The sequence below is a fragment of the Anser brachyrhynchus genome (assembly GCF_964034855.1).
Source record: "Anser brachyrhynchus genome assembly, chromosome: 13".
Lineage (NCBI taxonomy): Eukaryota > Metazoa > Chordata > Aves > Anseriformes > Anatidae > Anser > Anser brachyrhynchus.
In genome coordinates, this window is record NC_137708.1 from 7,186,228 (window position 1) to 7,206,749 (window position 20,522).

Consider the following 20,522-nt stretch of genomic DNA (forward strand, 5'->3'; position numbering starts at 1 on the left):
GATGCTGGAAGGTCAGCTTCTGATCCAGAATAAGGGCGGAGATAGCTGGGCTTAGTTGTTTATCTGAAGCAGACCGAAGAAACAGTCTGAGGTTAACTTGCGTTGCGCATTCCTTCCGTGGTTTGTGAGGGGAGCCATTGGAAACAGGACTAAACTCTCATTTCTTATGCGTTACCAATCACCTCCTGAACAACAACTTTCTGTCAGTAACAACCTAGATCCACACCAGGATCCGCATCAATTCCCAGAGCTGTCACTTTTCTCGCGCAATAATTTATTTGCTTCTGTAATTGCTTTGCTGGATTTTTCTGACATCCAGGAGTTGGGTCTCCAGCACAGATCTTAACATCTGAGATATACCGTGGGCTGTACTGCAGGCTGGGACATGCTGATAGTTATTAAAAGTTGCCATTCACCTGAGTGGTCGAATGATGCAAAAAAAAAAAGGAGTATGCAAGTGTATTTGGGAAACAGATTACTAAATCTATTCCTGGCTGTGCACTGGGCAAGCCAGTCGTGACTTACTAATAATTCTGATGATCTTGGTTTTAATCATGAAGTTGCTGGCAGATGACAAGGAGCAGATATGAGCACAGTAAGAGAAACAGATGCCCCTTCTATCTGTTGGGTTAAACTTTAAGTAGTTGGTTCGAAAGAATCTGCATTTAAACTACATAATGTAGTGCATACCAGATACACGGTCCTCTGATAATTTAGGCCTGGTCACTGCCCTCTTCCAGCCTGTGGGCATTGGTTTTGTTGCCTTGCAATGTGGAGGTGAACAATGCATGTTTTGTTCTCGTGGGATTGAGGGAAAGCCCGGCCCGAGCCCTGTTTTTGGGGTAGCTGTTGCCTCCCTCCCTGCAGCCCTAGGCAGAGGGAGTGTAGTGGGATGGGATGAGGGTCAGGCTGTGGTTGTCTGGAAGAGTGAATTGTATCACAGGGAAAGTCTAGAAGCCCCAGAGGCCTCTACTAGTTTGTTCTGCTGTCATTCTTTGCTGAATGATGAAGGGAATGTGAAAAATGATTGACATATTTTTCAAATGTATTTCACATCTTCATCTTCGCAAATGTAGAGCTTTGGACTTAAATCCCCGTGGACTGATGGAGTAGGACTGGAGTCGCAATTGAATGTGTGCTTCTAAAAGTAGATTTTCTTTTCCATCAGATCTTCTTTTCCATCATCCATAATGATTTGACAAGGTTGTAATTGGTGAGCATAGACCACTGGTACAGTGCAGAGCTCAAATTAACCTCTAATGTACTGAAACTCTGTATTAGCACCAAAAACCCAAGGAAATTAAAATAACAGTGTTTATAGAATTCTCTGTGGTAGTCAACAGCACCTTGGCAGTGTTCGCCCATCATCCAAATCTCAGCGAAGCACTCTGCTCTTCCTGCAGAAGCTGCTGGCTCAGTGTGACAAGGCAAATGTTGTGAGAGTCTTACGTTACAGAATCCGTATTACAGGATAAGCTGTTGGTCTCAGTGTAAAGTAGGAGGGAGGGAGAGAGAAAGATGACTTAGCGGAAAAAAAATGTTATACTAGGGAAGAACTGGTGAAGAGTCTAGAGTTTCGCATCATTTAGATAGCTCTGGTGAAACTAGTTTGTTTTTTTTTTTTTTGAACTAGTTTTCAGCATTGCCTTGCTCTTCTCTGAAACCTGCTGCTGCTGCTTTTGTTCTCCTCTGCTGTCAGCCTCAGTCCTCCTGGGCTTCTGCAGGGACATGGTCAACAGCGGGCAGAGAGAGGTGGAGTGAAGACTGTTACCTTGGTTTCAGTGAATTCAGATGGAAGTTCATCTGTTGTGGTACTATTTACATGATAAATACAACAGTGCAGTAAATAGACTATAGCTGGTCAAATACAGCGTTTCTTGCCTTTAATATTTTTTTCTGTGGAGGGAATTATAGTGTTGCATTCAAGGAAAATTTGATATCAGCAGAGTTTTCTATAGCATTTTTTTCATTCCTTCTGAGCATGGGCCCATTTCTGCGTTTCTTAGGAAATAAAGTTGGAAAGAAAACAAATGCATTTTCTTAGTCTCGTTAGCTCAAAATTTTATGAAGAGTACTTCTTGCACCCCTGTTAGGTCAGAATGGGAGGGCTGCTTCATGGTATGGTACAAGTCATGACAAAACAGTATCTTAAAAATACATTGGTGAACACTCGTTAAAGTATTTATACCAGGTCATCTGCAGTAAGCAATCACTTACTGGTTAATATGACTGTCAAATGAGACAAGTCCCCTTGTGCTTGTGTATTCCACTGAAGGTGGCACATCCGTCAGGTCTTCCGTGATTTGTATTTACATCATCATCTGGCAAGAAAAAGTTAGTTGTGAGAGTGAGAACGAATCTGTTTTCAGAAAGGTTTGTTTGGTGGCATTTTGCAGCATCAAATGGCCCATCTCAAAAGAGAAAGTAGCTCCTTGATTTCACTAAAAAGTGCAGCATAATCTCTTCCACGACTCCAGAACACTAGATCTATAATTTAAAAATCAGAACTGAATCAGTGTGGAAGGTGGAAATGCCATTGATTAGCGCCGATCTGGTAGGCAGTGGAACCTGCTGTGGAGGCATTTGTTCAGATCTGAGAACTGAATCTACGTGGAGATGCTTCTCCGATTTCAGTCCCTTGCAAATGCCTCGTGTCCTGGGCCTCCTGCCTCTCCTGTCTTGGGGCAAGGTGGCTTCAGCCACCCGTGCCATCTTGCTGCTCCTGGATGGGGCTGCAGAAGGTGACGGGGATGTTCTGTGCTTTGACTGTACGTGGTGGAGATCCAGCAGGGAGGGAGAATTGTTCAGCAAAAGTGATCTCAGAGCAATGAATTGTTTCAGGAAAAGCATGCTGGCAGCTTGACCAGAAGTTCTTGTTGTTACCATAATTAAATAAATAAGCAAACAATTAAATAGAAACTGTGGCAGCCTCAGAAGTGAAGCGGTTCCCTGCCTCCCTCCTCCCCTCCCTTCCCTGTCGCTGGCGGCAGAGCAGCGCTGCAAGCTGGCTGTGTTTCGCATGAGATGTGGTGAAATTTCTCCAGAAAAAAATATCCAGAGGGACGAGATGCGATGCTCTCGTTTCTGACATCTTAAGCTTGTCACAGAGGCCGAGCCTGTTTCACCCAATGTGATTATCTCTCCCTCTGTCAAGGAGGCAGATGCCTCAGCTAGGAAAATATCGTCCCCGGCCTGTCATCTGGATTCTATAAATGGAAATAGGCCTTTGCAAAAGCCAAAAATTATATTTAGTTGCAAGCATGGGGGGGTGAAGGAATAAATAAAATCCGAACCTTGCAGACGTACAGCGGGAACAACAAAGCACTTAGGTTAGCCCTAATCATCTGCAAATGTTGATGCATTCATTAAATGTACTCTGCACAAATAAAAGTTATCTTTCTGTCACTCCTTTTATCTTATTCAAAGCATTCACTTGCCAGTCAGGTTTCTGTGTAAAAGTCATAAATATTCAGCTTTTTCTGGAATAGTTTTTGCCCAGTATTTTCTTGTTTTCATCTAAACTCTCCATATGCCAGCAGCAGCAACAGCAAAATGCTGTGAGCTGGAGGTGTGTATTTCAGTGATTTAGCCTTGGATAGCTCACAGTAGCCTTATCTGACCAGCCCTTATTAGCCATGAGATAAAGAATGAGCCAAAAATAAAATTAAAATCTTGCTAGTTTAGGTGTGAAGAAAACTTAAACGCGGAGCATGCTGCAGTGCTGGAACAACTCTTACGTGTCGTGTCACTGCTCCGTGGGTAGGCATGAGTGCCTGTGAGAGATCAGTTATCAGGGCTCAGGTTTTAATAGCTTTCTGTGTGTATTGCTGACTAAGCAGACTGAATTGCCAGTGTTTTAAAGGCCATTCAGGAGAAATCAGGGAGACATTTTTCAGAGCGTTCCACTTGATTGCGAAGCTGGGTCAGCCAAAAAAAAAAAAAAAAAGTGGACTTCTCCAACAATTCCAACACAGGGAAGAAGTGTCCTTTTTGAAATTTTATAGAAAGTTACAAAACCAAAATCGTTCTTGGGCAACTACCACCCCACCCCCCTCTTTGGCTGTTGTTTCAGTTCCTTCCTCTCTTGGCTTTGTGCTGGAGCCATCCGCATTGAACCCCTGGAAGGTGGTCAGCACCGCCGCACAGACCTACCGTGCTGGTCAGAATGGGACCCCAGGGTACCGTGTTCCCAACTGGTCTGCACCAGAGATGTCTGGTCATTTGGGTGGTTGTAATAAGTTAGATGAGAGCGCTGCGAAAGATAAACTTCCTTAACTTACACACGGGCTTTGAGACCAAATTAAAGCCCTCCTGCCTCTCATGGTGCTGTGAAAACCCATCCAAAGCTTACAATGAAGTTGTACTTCATTTATTTGTTCCTGTTACTCATCAGGGATGTGTCATCAGCAGGGAGTGATTACCAGAAGGAGGTGAGCAATTAAGTGTTAACCATGGGCATGGAAACCTGTGAAAAGGCAGAAGAGTACAGCGATGAGCACTTTCTCTAGCCTTTATAAACGTCACTTCAGTCTGTTCAGATATGTACCAGGGGTCTGTGCAGAGCTCTCCATTATCACAAGGTTCTTTGAGAGCACAAATGAATTAATTGCAAAAGGCTTGGTGACATCACATCGAAGCATAATTGTATTTTCTGTCTCTTCCGGGGGGGAGGAGTGTGGAGATGAAATTAGTGATGAACCATGCTTGACATTTTGCTCTCCTTGTTCTAAAAATGCATGGAGATCATTGATGGTCAGGACCCCGTTTATTTTAATTCTTATCCTGAAGGTGTGTGCTGTTGCTTTTGAGGCCCTTTAGGATACCAACTTCCAGCGTGGGTGTGCTGCTGCCTGCAGAGATGATAAATTGTGTGTCATCCTACCAGCCTCTCAACCCCATCTCTCAGCTCATGAGATTATGGTCACAGATCCTTGTAGACCTTTCTGCCCCTGCTCTGACCAGAAGAGGGAGAAAACCTTGCCCGTGGTCTCTTTCCTCCTATGTGACTTTGCTTTAGGGGAGGAAAAAACTTGGTCAAGGGCTGCATTGCTTCTCCCCAGGCACTGGATCTGCTCACGCTAGGTTTATGAGGCCCGTGCAAAGGGTGCAGATCTGGGCTGGGCTCTAGGACTGGAGGTACGGCCAGGCCTACAGGTGGCTAAGGGGAGTCTTGGAGCTCCTGGACCGGCTTATGGGCTTCTTCCTGGATCTCTGAAACATCAGCCAGGTCCCTGGGAAATTCTTTGTGAACTCCCATGAAGAAATTCGTGGAGCTGACTCTAGAAAGTTTTCCTGAAGACTTGTCTGAGAACGCTGTTATCCTGCCATAGGTTCATTAACAGGCATTCGTGTGTTTGTTTTCCCCCTTCCTCTCTTTCCCTGTGATTGTCTGGCCCTCAGTGGAATTTGGTTGCTGTTCATTACTTCAGTTCTCTACCCAGAGGCTGCCATTTTTATTTATTTTAGTTTTATACTTTCTATTTTAGGATCAAAAAGAAAATAACATTGACCAAAAAGAATTAGGAGCAGGAAGATTTTCAAAGAACTAAGCCTTTGAAAATTAATTTTTTTATTCAGTTTAATTTCATGGGTGCACAATTTCTATTACACGCAGGCCAATTGGGTTGCCAGTAACTAAAAAAAATATTTATTTCAAGTCTTGTAATGTGTTATTTATGAATGTATTATAGTTATAATGATTCACTTACAGGACTATTGTGACAACAGTACCTTATCTTAAAAATGGGAATTTACAATATGAAATAGTTAATTAACAATAAGAAAGAGAGTGAACTGAGAAGATGCGTACAAATTGACAGCAGTAACAGAATAAAAGCCAGGGTTTATATGGGTTTGAATAACGCAAACTGAGAAGTTATAATGGAGGAAAGAAAGACTTAACTTCCGCAGAAACTTAGATATTAGTCTGGTTTCTGCACATCTCATCTCTCATTGAAAAATGTCTTAGACTTGCCAGGCCTGGTTCAGAGAAAATTATGGTTGTAAAGTAATAAATGGGATCCGCTGCAACTGTGCAAGAACCAGTGGATAACTTAATCCTGCATGGGACTTACTTGGCAGTATAATAAAACATTTGCCAGATGCAAGATAATGTCACGTAAATATTTAAAGCTGTAATCGTGCCACAGCATGTTAAAAGATGGGGAAAAAAAAAAAAGGTGCTGAAAGGGAGTTGGTTACTTTCAATTTAAATAGATCATTTAAGCCAATGAAAGCAGTGATTCAATTTTCTATATGGATGCATTTTCACCTGACAAGAAACGTAAAGAGGGCAGACAAAGTCCTGTGGTTGTTGAGAAGTGGTGGAGAGAGAGTCTCAAGTGGGCTATAAATGCTTCACCAGCTGTTCTCTGCTTCCAGCTTTGTTTTCCTGTGATTTTGCAACTGTGGTGCTACCATGTTGTGCATAGATAGGGTGCTGAGGAGTTTTGTTTAAGGCGTGGGTAAAAGTTATTCCCTCAGGGTATGGCTGGACAGTGCTGGGCATGCCTGGGTGATGAGGTTCAGGAGAGTGCTTCGGCACCAGAGAGCACTTGGTTAAGTGCTGTGCTTATGCAAGTTGTGTCCGATTACATTTTGATCCCCCAAAAGCTTCTGTGGAGTTCTTAATTACTTCATGTCTCATGTTCTGGCTGTTTCATTTGCTTTAAGGCATATACTGAAAGGAATGAATATTGAGATTTTAGCCTCTTTCTGCCTAAAATTTCATCCAGATGCCCATTATTTTCACTTTTCTGAGAATAAATAAATGAGATGCAGTGAGCGTACAACATGTCAGCTCTCCACACAGCTTCTGTTTTGCTCACCCACAGCTATTTCAAGTGCCCTTCCAGGCAACTGCCCACAGCGGGACACTTTGTCTAGACATGATGTGAAGCTAAAGCCGTTAGTCAGACTCTATTAATATATGATATGCAAAACATTCCTGGAGAGAAACTTCAGCGTGGATCTGTCAGATTTGACCAAGGGAAGCTCTCTTTCATTGTCTTACCTGGTGGGGGAGAATGACTTCTGGTGGGTGAAGGCAAGGTCTGAGCCCCAGCATCACGAGCAGCCCGACCCGGCACGGCTGTGGGAGCTCTCCGGCAGTTGAGTCAGCTCTGGTGTCAGCTCCTCAGCTGTGAGACACAACAATTACAGCAATAATTTGACTCAGAAAATTGACAGAACTATTTAATGTATGTGAGAGTGACAGTGAGTCATCTCTGATCATTGTGTTTAGCAGCCTGGAGATCCACAGGCACCCAGGACAGCCTCGATTCCGTGCCTGTATGACAGCTCAGGACAAGGAGAAGCAGCTCAAAGTCACCGTCTCCTTCCTCCCAGAGAGGGCTTCATGTGGATTTGATCCCAAAACACCACGGCAGTGAGAGTTAGGACCAGTTACAGACAGGGGCTTGGCTGGTGATAGCATCTCTACTACCTGCAGCCCTTAGCCTGTTCTTAGCATGGGGGCACAGCTGGTGGATGTAGCACTGTCAATTGTGTAACTGGTGTGAAATGAATAGTTAGAGCAGACTAAAATGCTAATAAAGTTTTGCAAAATCTCTTTAGGGTTTCATTTCAGGAGCAGAGTACATTGGTAATAAGGAACTTACAGATTAGTAGACTTAAAGGAAAGGAGGATTTTTTTTCCAACCTGCAAAAACCTTATTTCTTAAATGAATTCTTTGAGAATTTTCTGTTCTCCAGCAGTCACCTGAGATGCAAGTGGAGTCGTGGGGGCTAATATTAAAAATACTGTAAGTGCTTATGTAGCACACAGGGCAAGGAGCAATAGAAAGACTCCTACCACTGGTGATTAGGAACTGTGCAAATACTGCTGAGCACACTCTTTGCAAAATTGAACTGTCCAAAGCAGTGCAATGCTCAGTAATGAGTGTTTGCAGGACCTACATACTCAAGCACTTGTTTTGACAATTGTATGGGACAAATCCGCAGCTATTGTAAATTGCTCTGAAGCTTTTCTTGGATTTTTGCTATGTAACTGGAGATGATACTAGTCACATCCACGAGTCTTGGGCACTTAGAGCAACAAAGTCCTTTCCACATTTTAAAGTGTTTGAACCAACTTCAGAATAAATGTTTTAATTTATTTTGAGCTATGTAAAGGCCCAGTAGGCATAAATATGGTAATGACGTGAAACAGCGATTTGTCTCTAATATGGATGGTTTCAAAGCAGTACAAAAAGTGATTGTGGTATCCCCAGAGGCAGCTCCCCAACTCCAGTCTGTGGTACACGATGTCTTTACTCGGTTTGAAAAGAGCAGCCTTCTCTTCCACTAAAATAAAAACCACTTGCTACATCCTAGAACACTAGAAGCTAATTTATAGCTCAGTACTGAAACAATATCTCTTTTTCTGAAATTGTCTTTACTAACTTGGATATACTGCTACAAGCCAGAGGACTGCCATACTTATATCATGCACTGGAATGTGAAATGTGACTTTTTTTCTTAGAGCTCTGCTGTGCTTGCTGTCTTGAGTTACTTTGTCATTTACGCTGTTGAACACCCATGCAAGCATATTATGCAATGTAGTGTAAATATATGCATACAAAAGCAATAAACACCACTGTTATTTCTGCTTTACCAGAACAGCCTTACCTTGATCGTTTTGCCATTTGTTTTCTGAAAAAGTTGATTCTGAATAGTTTATTGCTGCTTGAATGTTTATGGGCGCACATTTATGCACTGAGTAGAATATTCTCTTGCAAAACCGCCTCCCGTGTCTGGCAGAGGATGGTAGCTGTGCGTGTGTGAGGTGGCAGCTGCCTGGGCTGGAGATCACCCGTGGCAACATTTGAATTCTGTGCTAAGTTGCGTGGAAATGTGCGCTGGTCTTTGAAAGATGTAAAATGCATTTCTTTTCTACAACCTCTTCATCATGCCATTTTTGTTGGTGACATGTCACTCAGCTGTTGAACAACTGCAAGGTATGTTGGCCTTGGACAGACCTTTTTTAGCAAAACAGCAATATGCTAAGCTGGAATCGTTTATGTGAGTTATCTACAGTTTGGCTTAAGCAAGTACCTCGTGGTGGTGGTGGTTTGTTTGCTTGTTCTTTTTTGCTAGCTTGCAAACACGTGGTATTGAAATTCCTTTCAGATCAAGTTTTGCACTAGAGTGCTGCCCCTTTTGTGTGCCAGGTTGTGTGCGCAGCCATCTCCATACACCTGGGGGTACGCAGATGTCATCTCAAATATACTCCAAGCTATGCCAGCAGCAGCTTTCTCAGTTTATTTTCCCTCACTGCTGACACCTGCTCAGTGAATTGAGTGGCTGTGTGGAATCAGGGCCCCTGTCTGAGCGAAGGCAGCTTAGAACAGTAGGGGGAGAAAAAACAACCTTCTAATGGCATGCTTAGACTGCCTGCCTCGGTACCACTGCCAGTGTGTGCATAAGCAGGGCAGATTGGCTCCCCTCTTTTGGGGAGATGGAAGGTCTTGCTCATTCATCGCCTGCCTGCAGATGATGCCAAAAGCTGTCCCTGCTTCATGTCCTGGTTCATGTGGAGAGGGAGGAGCTGGCAGCATCATACTTGCTGTGTTGAAGATAGCTCAGGTTTGTGCTGTGAGCTCCTGTCTGCTCAAGCTGGAATAAATGGACAGTGAAAGTCCTCATCGTGTGCATCCTGCTCTGCCAGAGTGGTGTCGTTAACCAAGTCACTGCACATTTACTGTTCACATCAGGGCAGCAAAATCATTCCTGGTGTCCATGACCCAGAGCTGATCACTCCTCTCACTTTCTCTTTCATATGGTCTTGTCCAATGAATTGAAAGACGCTAATTTATACATAAAATAATGTATCATTTAAAGCCAATCTTTATGGAAATCATAGCAATTCTGGTGCAATTAGGCTGCTAGTACTCGGTGGCTGTGGTGCCCACTGTATGGAAGCACCAGAATACTGTAAAAAGGAAGTTGGGTGGTTGAAAACGGTCTCAATATACTGAACGTGCAGCTGGACCCTGCAAGCACGATGGTTAAGGTGGACAGTAACAGGAAAACAGGTAGTTTAATCTTTTGCTGATTTGGCTTGGTGCTGGCTAAATTGATTTACTGTGAAAAGCAAAACCCCTCTGTGTATGTGCAGCAAGTTCATTGTAGCCATGCTGTATAACAGTGATAGCGTAATTGTACATGGATTTGAGTAAAGCCCAAAGGAATTTTTAGATAAGTGTGGGGGGGTGGGGGAAATGCTCTCGAGCACAAGTGTTAAACCTCTGCCAAGTGAAGTTTCTGAAATGTGGTCCTTTTACTTCGGGAAGAGGAGGAGAGAAAAAAAAAATCAGCACTGTGAGTATTGTTGCACATCACTCTCAATCCATACTCCATTCAAGTGGATATAATGACTTAACACTTCCTGGGCCAGACAGGAAAAAAAAAGTTGGTTAATTGTCAAAATACTTGAGGTGCATTTTTCAGTCACATCTTGGGTGTTAGAGAGCTGCTGGCTGGGGAAAGCTGCTCCAGCAGAGGTACTACACAGGTAAATAGAAATGGTAGTGCAGGCAGAGCTTTCTCTGGTCGTATGCACGACTCCAGTGAGACTACAGTTGAGCAGTATTTTAGAGGTTAAATAATTCGCTGCACAATTTCTTGGGTTGCAGAAGTCAGTTGTGGATGGAGGTAACGTAACTAAAGTTTTAGCACAAGAAAAAAACATCAGGAAAAAACTGTAGTCTTTCATCTGACTGATTTAAAAACGTGTTTGTTTGTGTACAAACCCAATTTATATAATCTTAGCATTTAAAGTATTGGGGAAAAAAAAAATCCAATTCTTAAAACAAAGACTGTTGCTTAATTTCAGGTCGAATAGGTATTTTTCCTTCTCTGCAATGATTTTTGTGCCATTCGTGCAGCAGCTGTGTGTATGGCTCAGGCCAGGAGCAGCCGCCAGGCCTTCGGGCAGCAGTGCCGAAGCAGAGCAGCGTGCAGGTGCCCGGCACCTCCCGGGGCGGCGGCAGCGCGCTGTGCTCCTCTCCCTGGCACGCCGAGGGTTTTTGCTCCTGCTGATTAGTTTTCTGCGCTTTGCTTTGAAAGATTTCCTCTGGGGCCATTTCTCAGAACAGCTCTTTCTGTAATGGGTTTGAATTTTAAAACACTTCATTTCTTGCCTCCTTCCTTTTGTTTATCCGCAGTAAATGAGGCAAATAATTGGGAGGTGTCACCTGCCCCTTCGTGAATGGTGCTTATGTTCTTGTCCCCTTCTTCCAAGCAAAATGCCCAAGAGCTGCAGTAGTGGAGAGCCTCTGAAACAGTCGTTGAGGACTGTACTGCTGCTGTTCGTCTCCTGTTTCCCAAGAGGTACAGCTGAACCTTCTTTCAGATTTCCAGGAGGGATTCAGTCTTTTATCTGAGGATTTTGTTGCCTTTTTGCAGGCTCTTTTTCCTTGTTCTGCTCTTCCAGGATGATTCTGATTTATATCGGTGGTGGTTTTTGTGTTGTTTTTTCTTTTTTTCCTTTTTTTCTTCTCCCTTCACCTCAAGGGAAATTTGTCTCCTTTGTAGCCCTGGTGTTGTCAATAGATGCTCTATAAATAGCAAGAAAAAAGCTACAGGCGTTTCCATTTCTGTTGTCTTCCTTTGTCATTTGAAGCTATTCTCCTAGCTCCAAATAGGGCTAGATTAATAATTAAATTCTTATTAAAGTTGCGTTGCACAAAAACATGCTAGTATTTCATAAATAGTGAACTACAGCTCTCCAAAGCACTCTCACAAACTGTCAGCTTCCCACTCATCACCGGACCTTTCTAGCAGTTCTCTTGCCACCTCCTTCTCTGGTTGCCTGGTTTTTCACCACAATGCGAGGATATTCTCTCAGACACAGAGGCATTCCTTGTTTTCTCTCTGGTGCTTTTGATGGCAGCCAGAGCTTGATGTGGAGATGCCACGTCTTCTGGTGACTGTGCAATCAGGATGTGTTACTCAGCTTCTGAAGCTGCCCAAGCAGCAAGTGCCGTTTCAGTGTCCTCCCCTGAGCCCACCCCTGCTTCTCCGTGAAGTGTCCCCAGTTCTCCGCCAAGTGCGGTGTGCTTACAGCTCTGCCATGTGCCGGCCCATGTGCCTGTGGCTCTTGATACGCGCTCCAGAAGAAATGAGTAGCACGCTGTAAATTACTATCGTGTCTGCGCTGGTGCATGGAGCAGCCCACCTGTTTGGAAAGCAGCCAGCGTGCGTTTATCTTAGCAGATGGGGAAAGCGGAAAGCCGCTCCGAGTAGGCAAGGAAGCAAGGTTGGTTCATTCAGTGGCAAGCGTGGCAAAGTGGTGAACTGAGCTGCAGAGCTGAGTAAGAGCGGGCACAAGTCTCGTGTAGCAAAACTACAGATCCTGGTGGCTGGGGAGGGGAAGGCAGCGGTCTGCCCAGTGCAGGGTAAGTTGTGGACGTTGCTTAGCCCCTGAGGAGCAGGAGCATGCATCCTTATCACAGCTCAGGTGCTGGAGGCTGAAAGCGTCACCGAGCAGCATCTGGAGAGGAAACTGCAGTTCTCCCAGACCGGAGTAGGATAACGGTTGGAGGCAGCTGCAACACTGAAGAGTGGCCGGATTAAGTTAATCAAAGGCTGTTTGTTAGTAGATGAATGCCCAGAACAGCTAGGAAATAAGGCTGTGTGCAGAAATGTAAGTGCCTTTTCCACAGGGGAAAGAGCAGACGCATTCTCAGAATTTATCAACAGTTTTTTGATGTTGGATGTCATTGTCTTTATTATGCACAAAGATCTAAACACAGTCTTATCTTGTCTAGCCTTTTTAGAGGATAACAGCATATTACTGCTAGCAGTAAATCCAATTACTCTTTTAGGTCAAGGGGGAGCATTCTGTGCAAATATTTTTGGAAGATCTGAAAAAATTATTCTGTGTGGTTGACCCAAAGAGAACACATCAGAATTTTTCAGCAGATCAAAAAGTTTAGAAATTCCTACTCACACTGAAAGAAATATGTTCAAAAAGGCATTCAGTTTTGATTGTAAGACAATTTATTTTTCAAAATGAAGATACTTCACAACAGGAAGCAGTTTCAAACTAGAATAAAAACACTTCCTAAAACCATCAGTGAAATATTCTCATATGGGGGTGAAGGCAGGGTTTTGAAAACCTTAAGAATTAATTCAAAATGAAATGTTTTGCCTAAAGCAGGTTTTAACTACATTGTTCTGGCTCACTTTGTCTGTTTCTGGTTCTCTAATAAGGACTTTACTGAGTGTATAGGGAGTGACTGTGCAATAAATACTGATGGTCCATCTAAAGCAGGGAGGAACTCTGTCTCGGACAGGAGAAATCCACCTGTGGATGCACTGAAGCTGATTTAAGTGGGTTTTGTTCCTGATTTCTGGAGGTCGAATTGTTGCAGTTGATAAGCCAAATTCTACCTTCTGCTTTGCTCATGCTTGCCCATGGCTAGCAGGAGGACTGTGTCTCTCCAACCTCTCCTGTCACCTTTTACAGAAATAACTTCTGCTCGCTGCTTTGCTTCAGTCCAAGAATGAGGCCTCCAAATAGGATTAGGATTTGGCAGAAATCTTTGGGGGTGCTTGTACTGCAGCTTCTGCTGTGACTGCAGCAGTTTGGGGCTGTTTGGATGAGATGTGAGCCAGCGTGGTTGGCTGCTGGTGCTGGGAAACTGAACAAAAGTGATGGTCGATATGGGATGGTGAACCTCGCCTAGCGGATGGGTAACTGCTGAGGCCTAGGCTGCTCCTTCCTGTATCTGAACCAGCTAATTTAGTGAATATTTAGGAATCTCTGCGTTATGCAGCAATCGCAGCAGGGGCTGGTGGTTGGCTTTGCCATAAGGATTATTACTTGGACTCCACTAGTAAATATTCCTGTGATGCTTATGCTGTAAATAGGAGTTTATCCTCCCTCTTCCACCAGACAGAGAAGAGAGCTCTTAGACTGTCTGCTGTTGAATCTCAAAAGCCTCAACTCCTAATAACCAGCACAGTCTAATGTAGATCAGCAGTATGAAAAGTCATTAGTTCAGGTAGTAAAAGCCCTCTATTAGACAAGAAATTTGCTTTCCCAAGAATGTAAGTATCTGAACTCTTCCAGACAGCTACTGCCCATCTCAAAATTTATGCAGTATTTATGCATGCCATAAAGCTGTCCTTTTAATATCAATTCAAAAATAAGCACAGAGAAATAGTTGCCAGAGCGGAAATTTATAGTATTGGTTTGAGAGCAAAAGACTAGGTGCTGCTTCCCAGTAAGAGGAGTGAATAAGTTGTGCTGTTGGCAACCTGTCATCGTCACAGCCTCTGTCCAGCAGCAGCCTCCAGATGTAATGAGAGCTCTCTTCAAGTGGAGCTCTAATTTTCAAATAACGTCTAAGGAAAATCAAGGTAAAAGTTACAACTTCCAAAAGTTTTATTTATTTATTTAGTTAGTTAGTTTTAACCTTTGGAGTTGGTGTGTTTCTAGTTTGGTGTCTGGTTTTGGTCATGTATTGGGTAGAAAGCAGTAGGGCAAAAGGAGGGACTCAAGAAACAGCTTGTTGGGATTTAATGTTAGCAAATGTGGCAGCTTGTATTTCCTGTTGCATCTGTCTTCATTGTGAAAAATTGTATATCAGAGTTGACCAAACTTAGAAGTTGTGAAGTTGCATCTAAACACAAGCTGAAAAATAAGTTTCTGACTTGTCACACTAAGGCCCCAGGGCTGTTTGGTGAGAATATTTCATTGGGATTTTGGCAAAGCTGAGCGGGAAAATGGTATGGATAGACTACATTACCATTACGTGGCTTTGAGTGTATCACAACCCCAGAATAGAATTTTATTTTTTAATTAACTTTTAAGTATTTTTGTGCCCCAAGTTCATTATATTGTTAAGGTGGCTAACAAAAGTCACTTCAGCTTGGATAAAGTAGGGAGAAAACAAAGCGGTAATGAAAAGAAGCTGAGGGAATTGTTCTCGCATATATACCTGAGAGCTTTTCATCAACTACTTCAATGCAGAAAATGTTATTACAGAAAAATACCCCACTTTTCTACCTATTCCTTGTTTTGCAAACACTGACTTTAATCAAGCTATTTTGGAGGGGTTTTTTTTGTGTTTTTTTTTAAAGGTTTGTCCTTGCAAGGAAAAGAAAGCAACCTGATACCGTAATGTTTTTTTCTAAAAGGGGAAAAAAATAAAAGCAAACCATTTCTTACATAACTGTAAACGTCCTCAGAGCCCTAGGTCAATTCGCTGCTGACCTTTCTTTCCTTTCTTTGGGTAGGGAAGGCAAAGGATGGAGGAGGTGCTCAGCGAGCATCGCCACCGTGTTGCACAGCACAACCTGACAGGCAGCAGCCGTGAGCTGTGTGCTGCTCTCCGTATTGTTCTTCCAAAAGAGTTGTGTTGGGGGAATGCTTTTTCTGTGCGTGTGTGTGTGCGCATGCCAAAGAAGGGATTTTTCTTCTATTTGTGGAAGTGTGATTTAAGAGGCGCTCTAATACTGTTCATGGGTTGAAGGTCTAGTGTAGAAGTGTGATTTCAGTCCTTCTGAAATGCCAGAAAAAAAAGTAATCTATTGCAAGTATAAGTATCTTGAGGCTCATAGCATGTGAAACTAATCGGACTTAAAAAAAACGTAAGGGAACCTGAAGGAGGAAAACCATGTCACAGGTAATAACCTGGAAGGTCATTCCAGGAGGGAAGTCAAAACAGATCCCTGTAAGTACAAAATTTGTATGTTAAATTGTCATCTGTACAGCAAGAACAGCCTAACAGGAACAGGGAAATGCCTCGTTATTGGGACAGATTCACCCTATGGTTGCTACAACATTTAGGTAGCAGAGCTGACACCTCTCCATGTAAAGACTAGGGAAAAAATGTTTCTGTACAGCTTCATTATACTCTGAATTATATCAGAGAATATTCAGTGGGAAACAGAGCCAAGGCCTATGGACAGACTTGATGTTATGGTTTCTGGCAATTCTAGACATGACTAAAATGAAGTTGGACATGAAAGAAAGACATAAACCAGCAGTGTTTAGCTGGTGTGTTTGTATAATAGAAACATGTCTGAATTTATCTTGAAAAACATCCCAGTGCCGGCGGCCATCTTAAAGATGGCTCTCCCTTCTCTCAGTAAGGCTTGTAGGAGGAAGGAAGTGGTTTATTTATTTTATTTATTTATTTTTCACACTGGCTTGTGGTCAGTAAGCGTGTACTTAACGGTCACTTACTGACTGTGAGTGGAAGCATACCCTAGGTCCTGCAATTAGCACGGACTCTGTAATGAAGGGAACCGTAGAGAAAACGCAATGTCACCTGCTCCACATTGCACAGTGTGTAAATACCACTTCGGATTTTTGTTACTTCCCTGAAAAGTACTGCCTGTTGTCTACTGTGGTGTATATGTGATTGCTTCATGTGTGTGTTTTTTATCCCATTAGCAAAATCATACCAGACTCCTTGGTGATATTTCTCTCATTTCTAAAGGGTTTATTCACAGATGTTGAATAATGACTCTTTTATGGTTATATGCTTATACACTGATTATTTTTTAGCCATCAAAAATGGACATCAGGTTTTTGAAGTTTTTTTTGCATTATATTCTGCGTGGCTGAAATTTCCCCGTGGACTGGTTGTTTGCACCCTTAGCTGAGGTCCTGGTGCTGTCATTTCAGTGGCTCCATGAGGGTGCCTGGCTGTCATCATAGCAGGGAAATGAGGCTTAGGGGTTAGGGTTTTTTCCTAGTTTTGTCATAAATTCTCAGTCTGACTTGAGGCCATTCATCATGTTAAGAAAAGGTTTTAGCTGTTCCTGTCAAAACAGTGACATCAATTATGTTACCCATACATCATCCCAGCATTAAGGCTTTATTAGAGCTGTGGTTCCTAGTATTTGCTCCAGATGTCAGTGCTATGATGTTCCTCAAAACCAAGGCTCTGCTACTCTGTATTCAAGTAACCTGAGGTGTGTTTGCTGATTTCAACACATTCTCCATTTATGGAAGGTGTGGCTCTCTTTATGGCTTTTTCACGCTTAAATAAATCTGTCTGCAGGTGGTCAGAGTATGTGCGTGACTGGTAAAGGACCAGTTAAACTGGTAAAGGACCAGTTAAACTGGTAAAGGACCAGTAGCTCATTCTACTCATTGACCCTATTAAGCAGCTGCTAGCCTGCTTTCTGCATTTTTTTTTTTTAGACTATTTTTTAAATTGTTTTGCAAAAGTGGTGATCCAGCACCACAGAGCATTGAGCCTTGTGATTAATTCCCCCAGCTCCCACAGCTGAGTGGGACTTCTGGAAGGACTCTGCCTCTCACGGGGTCGGCCCAGGGACGTGCCTCTTGCCCGAGGCTGCTTGTGACAGTGGGACACGCCAGCTTGTTGGCAGAAGGTAGCTGCACATTTCACTCCTGCTGGCTGTTCATGTTTCTCAACACACATTATCCTTTATCCCTGCAAATGTCAGAGGGACATGCCGTAGGCTTCCTGCGCTGTTGACGTCGGTGTCACCGCACACAGCTCACTGGTGGCTTTGTGCAAGCTCCGGCCGTAGCAATGTCTGCGTGGTGACTTCTTGGAGGAGTTGACCCATCAAGGCTCGTTGGTCTTTGGCTCATCTTCGGTGTTAACTCTTAGTGATCACTCCCAGCAAGTTCCCTTCAGTCTCCGGGCTGTCAGTACGTTTCATGAATGCATATGTAACCTTCAAACAAGCCCAAGTAATACTGGTATTGTTAAGGGAGCAATTATCCGGTGACCCAAACCTTGTGCTCCAGTGACCTACTACTCTTTTTTAACAGCTTGTGCTTTTCTATTAGCTTATACATCCCTTTTAATGACGCTTTGTCTGGATTATTAGTCTGTGTTATTGGCGCTGTGTGTAGTCTAATGAAGCAACAACAACTAAGGTGACAAGTGTCTCATACAGATTAATGAGGTCTTCAATCAAGGTGACTGCCCACTGTGCAAAGACTATCAAGTTGAATCGCTTATCTCCTATATATGATTTTTCCTAATGCCTTTTTGATAGGAGAATAAAAGAAAAATCTAGAGAATGAAAATGTAAGGGGATCATAGTTGTTTGAAGGAACCCATGTTTAAATCGATCTGACGACAATTAAAAATTATTATTCATTTGCAGATATTTAGGAAATGGTTAAATTGCTTGAATTACCAGCCAGCGCTTCCAGAAGCAGATAAATGTATATAGTGCTGCTACATCTGCAATTGTAGGCTAGCATGTCAATGGTTACTTTCTCAATCTTTGGGATTTTTCTTGATCTTTGGATTTATTTATTTTATTTATTTGCTATATGGTTGTACAGTCTCAGCTTAGTTTTGGATGTAGTTCTATAGCTATGCATCACATTATGCATAAGTAGTAGTGGTTATAGACTGTACTTTGAAAAAGCATTTAATTTTTGTTCTTGAGAGATTCTGTTCCTTAAAGCTGTAAGCTGAGGGATCTTGCTGTCCCCATTATTAAGGCTTCAATTTTTAGATAGTGGAAAAGTGTTTTAATTCTTTCTGGTAGTGTAATACTTTGAGGTAGCTGGAGCTTTCTGTATACTATACATTTTATCTTTTTACCATTTAATAGCTTGACCCCATTTAGAAAACATTTGACTGCATGTCATGTATATTATTAATGTCAGTATTGACTTATAAGATCAACTTTAAAAGATGACTTACTGTTTTACAAGAAAACCATCATAAAGACTAATGTGCTTTCTCTTTGTACATCTACTTTTCTACCCATTGAAAGTAATGATCAAGTCAATTGTCACTGGATTATTATCCTTGCTCTGAGAAACTCTGTATAATTACATATCCTGATAAAGACATGTTCTTTTTGTGTTGGGGAATAGATATACTGATGTTGCATTACCTGCAGATGTGGAATGATTAATCCCTGATGTTAACATAGAGATTGCCTATGGTTAGGCAATAACAGCATGCTTTGTTTTTTCAGAGTTATTCCACTATTTATGAAAGCTGCATGAGACAAAGTAAATTGTTGATGTTTATGAGAAGTATTGTTTATGAAAGTAAATATTTTCCCCTCACCCCTCTATCATCATGACTAAGATACTTTAACACTTTAAATTTTATTTTCTTTCCCATAAACCTTTCTTCCCCTCCTTTCTTCCCCCAACCCTGACATTATGTAGTTGATTTAATTCTCTAGATTGCTTTCCTCAAGCTCTAACTTGAGTTCATTTTGTTATGTGGTGACCACAGTTATGGATGACGCTCCCCCTGGCACTCAGGAGTACATTATGTTACGGCAAGATTCGATCCAATCTGCGGAATTAAAGAAAAAAGAGTCCCCTTTTCGTGCTAAGTGTCACGAAATCTTCTGCTGTCCACTGAAGCAAGTGCACCTCAAAGAGAACACAGAGCCGGAAGGTTTGTGGCACTATGGATCCATGTTCTGTTTGTTTCTATTATTTTTATTTTTCCATGTATGTCCCTAGAGTGTGCTGTGTGTTTTCCAGCCTGTGTCAGTGCAGTGCAACTGATGCAGGAAGCGTGATGCACTCCATGTCCCCCTTTGCTTGCCTGTTAGTGTCTGATTCAGCTATCACGGGACACTACATATAAGCTATGTACAGTATCGTTCTAGATGAGAAGTAAAATGATGCTGCTTTTTCTTAAATAAAGTTTGTTTGTTTCAGCTCTCATCATTACACACTGCCCTTTTTTTGGCTGCCAAAAGTTGCTTGCTACTTAAACAGCATTAATTCCAAGTCGGTTCTTTGCAGTAACATTTCTGAAGCTGCACTTTGCTGAAAATAATGGCACTTAGGCTCAGATTCGGCTTGTCCCCAACACCTTTCACTCCATAAGGCTTCTGCATAGCGCTAGAGAATGCTCATGACAGCTGTACTCCAGTAAAGCAGGATGAAGTTTGTATGTAATGCACGCCCAGTTGCATTTTGGAAAATGAAATGCATGCAGAGCAGAAAAAATAAGCAGAATGTTTTCTTTTTCAGATAAAGCAAAGGTATGGTCTTTTCTAATGCTGTGTGAATTGATATGAAATTATTAATGAGGTATCCATATCTTTAACTTGCTGGTCCAGTGTATTTAAGATGAAGCTATTTTTTATTATATTTAAGAAAATATTTTCGTTATTGTTCCTTATGTGTTTTTTATTACTGCCTCCATATTCCACATGGTAAGGCTTCTACTTTTTGCAAAAGCTTCCGTATCTGCCAAGACAAGCAATGCTACTGCTGGTAGATGTATTTTAAGATGAAATATTTCGGGGAGATCTGTGTTTTTATTTTAAAAAAAAAAATGCATTTCTCATTTCACCAGAAATATTCAGTCTGACACAAATACTGGTGTAAGGTGTGGGGAGAGATTTTTTTGTTTGTTACAGTGATATTGCAACTGAATTTTAAAATTGGGCTTTGAAAACATGAGGTCTAATTCTTCTCAGTTCTGGGGCTGACTTGGGTTTTGATTTTGTAATTCTGAATTCAAAAAAGTAAAGCTGAATCCCATAGCACTCTTCTGGATTAACAAATATAATGAATTTCCTATCAT

The 20,522-nt window shown here is 42.2% G+C and overlaps 1 protein-coding gene across 12 annotated transcripts in view; it reads left to right on the forward strand.

Moving 5' to 3' along the window:
• Positions 1 to 20,522, forward strand: part of FGF13 (fibroblast growth factor 13) — a 298,390-nt gene that overhangs the window by 170,969 nt on the left and 106,899 nt on the right. For 4 of the 12 annotated variants that reach the window (XM_080553654.1, XM_080553643.1, XM_080553644.1 and 1 more), the window contains exons 2-3: positions 11,166 to 11,331; positions 19,209 to 19,376. The exons of 2 other annotated variants lie outside the window; for them this stretch is intronic. In XM_080553654.1, the coding sequence (XP_080409780.1) occupies positions 11,169 to 11,331; positions 19,209 to 19,376 (331 nt within the window). In that variant the 5' untranslated portion in view covers positions 11,166 to 11,168. Of the gene's footprint in view, positions 1 to 11,165; positions 11,332 to 17,240; positions 17,359 to 19,208; positions 19,377 to 20,522 lie in introns of those variants that run through there. 6 more of the 12 variants (XM_080553651.1, XM_080553653.1, XM_080553649.1 and 3 more) reach the window with 3 other exon arrangements.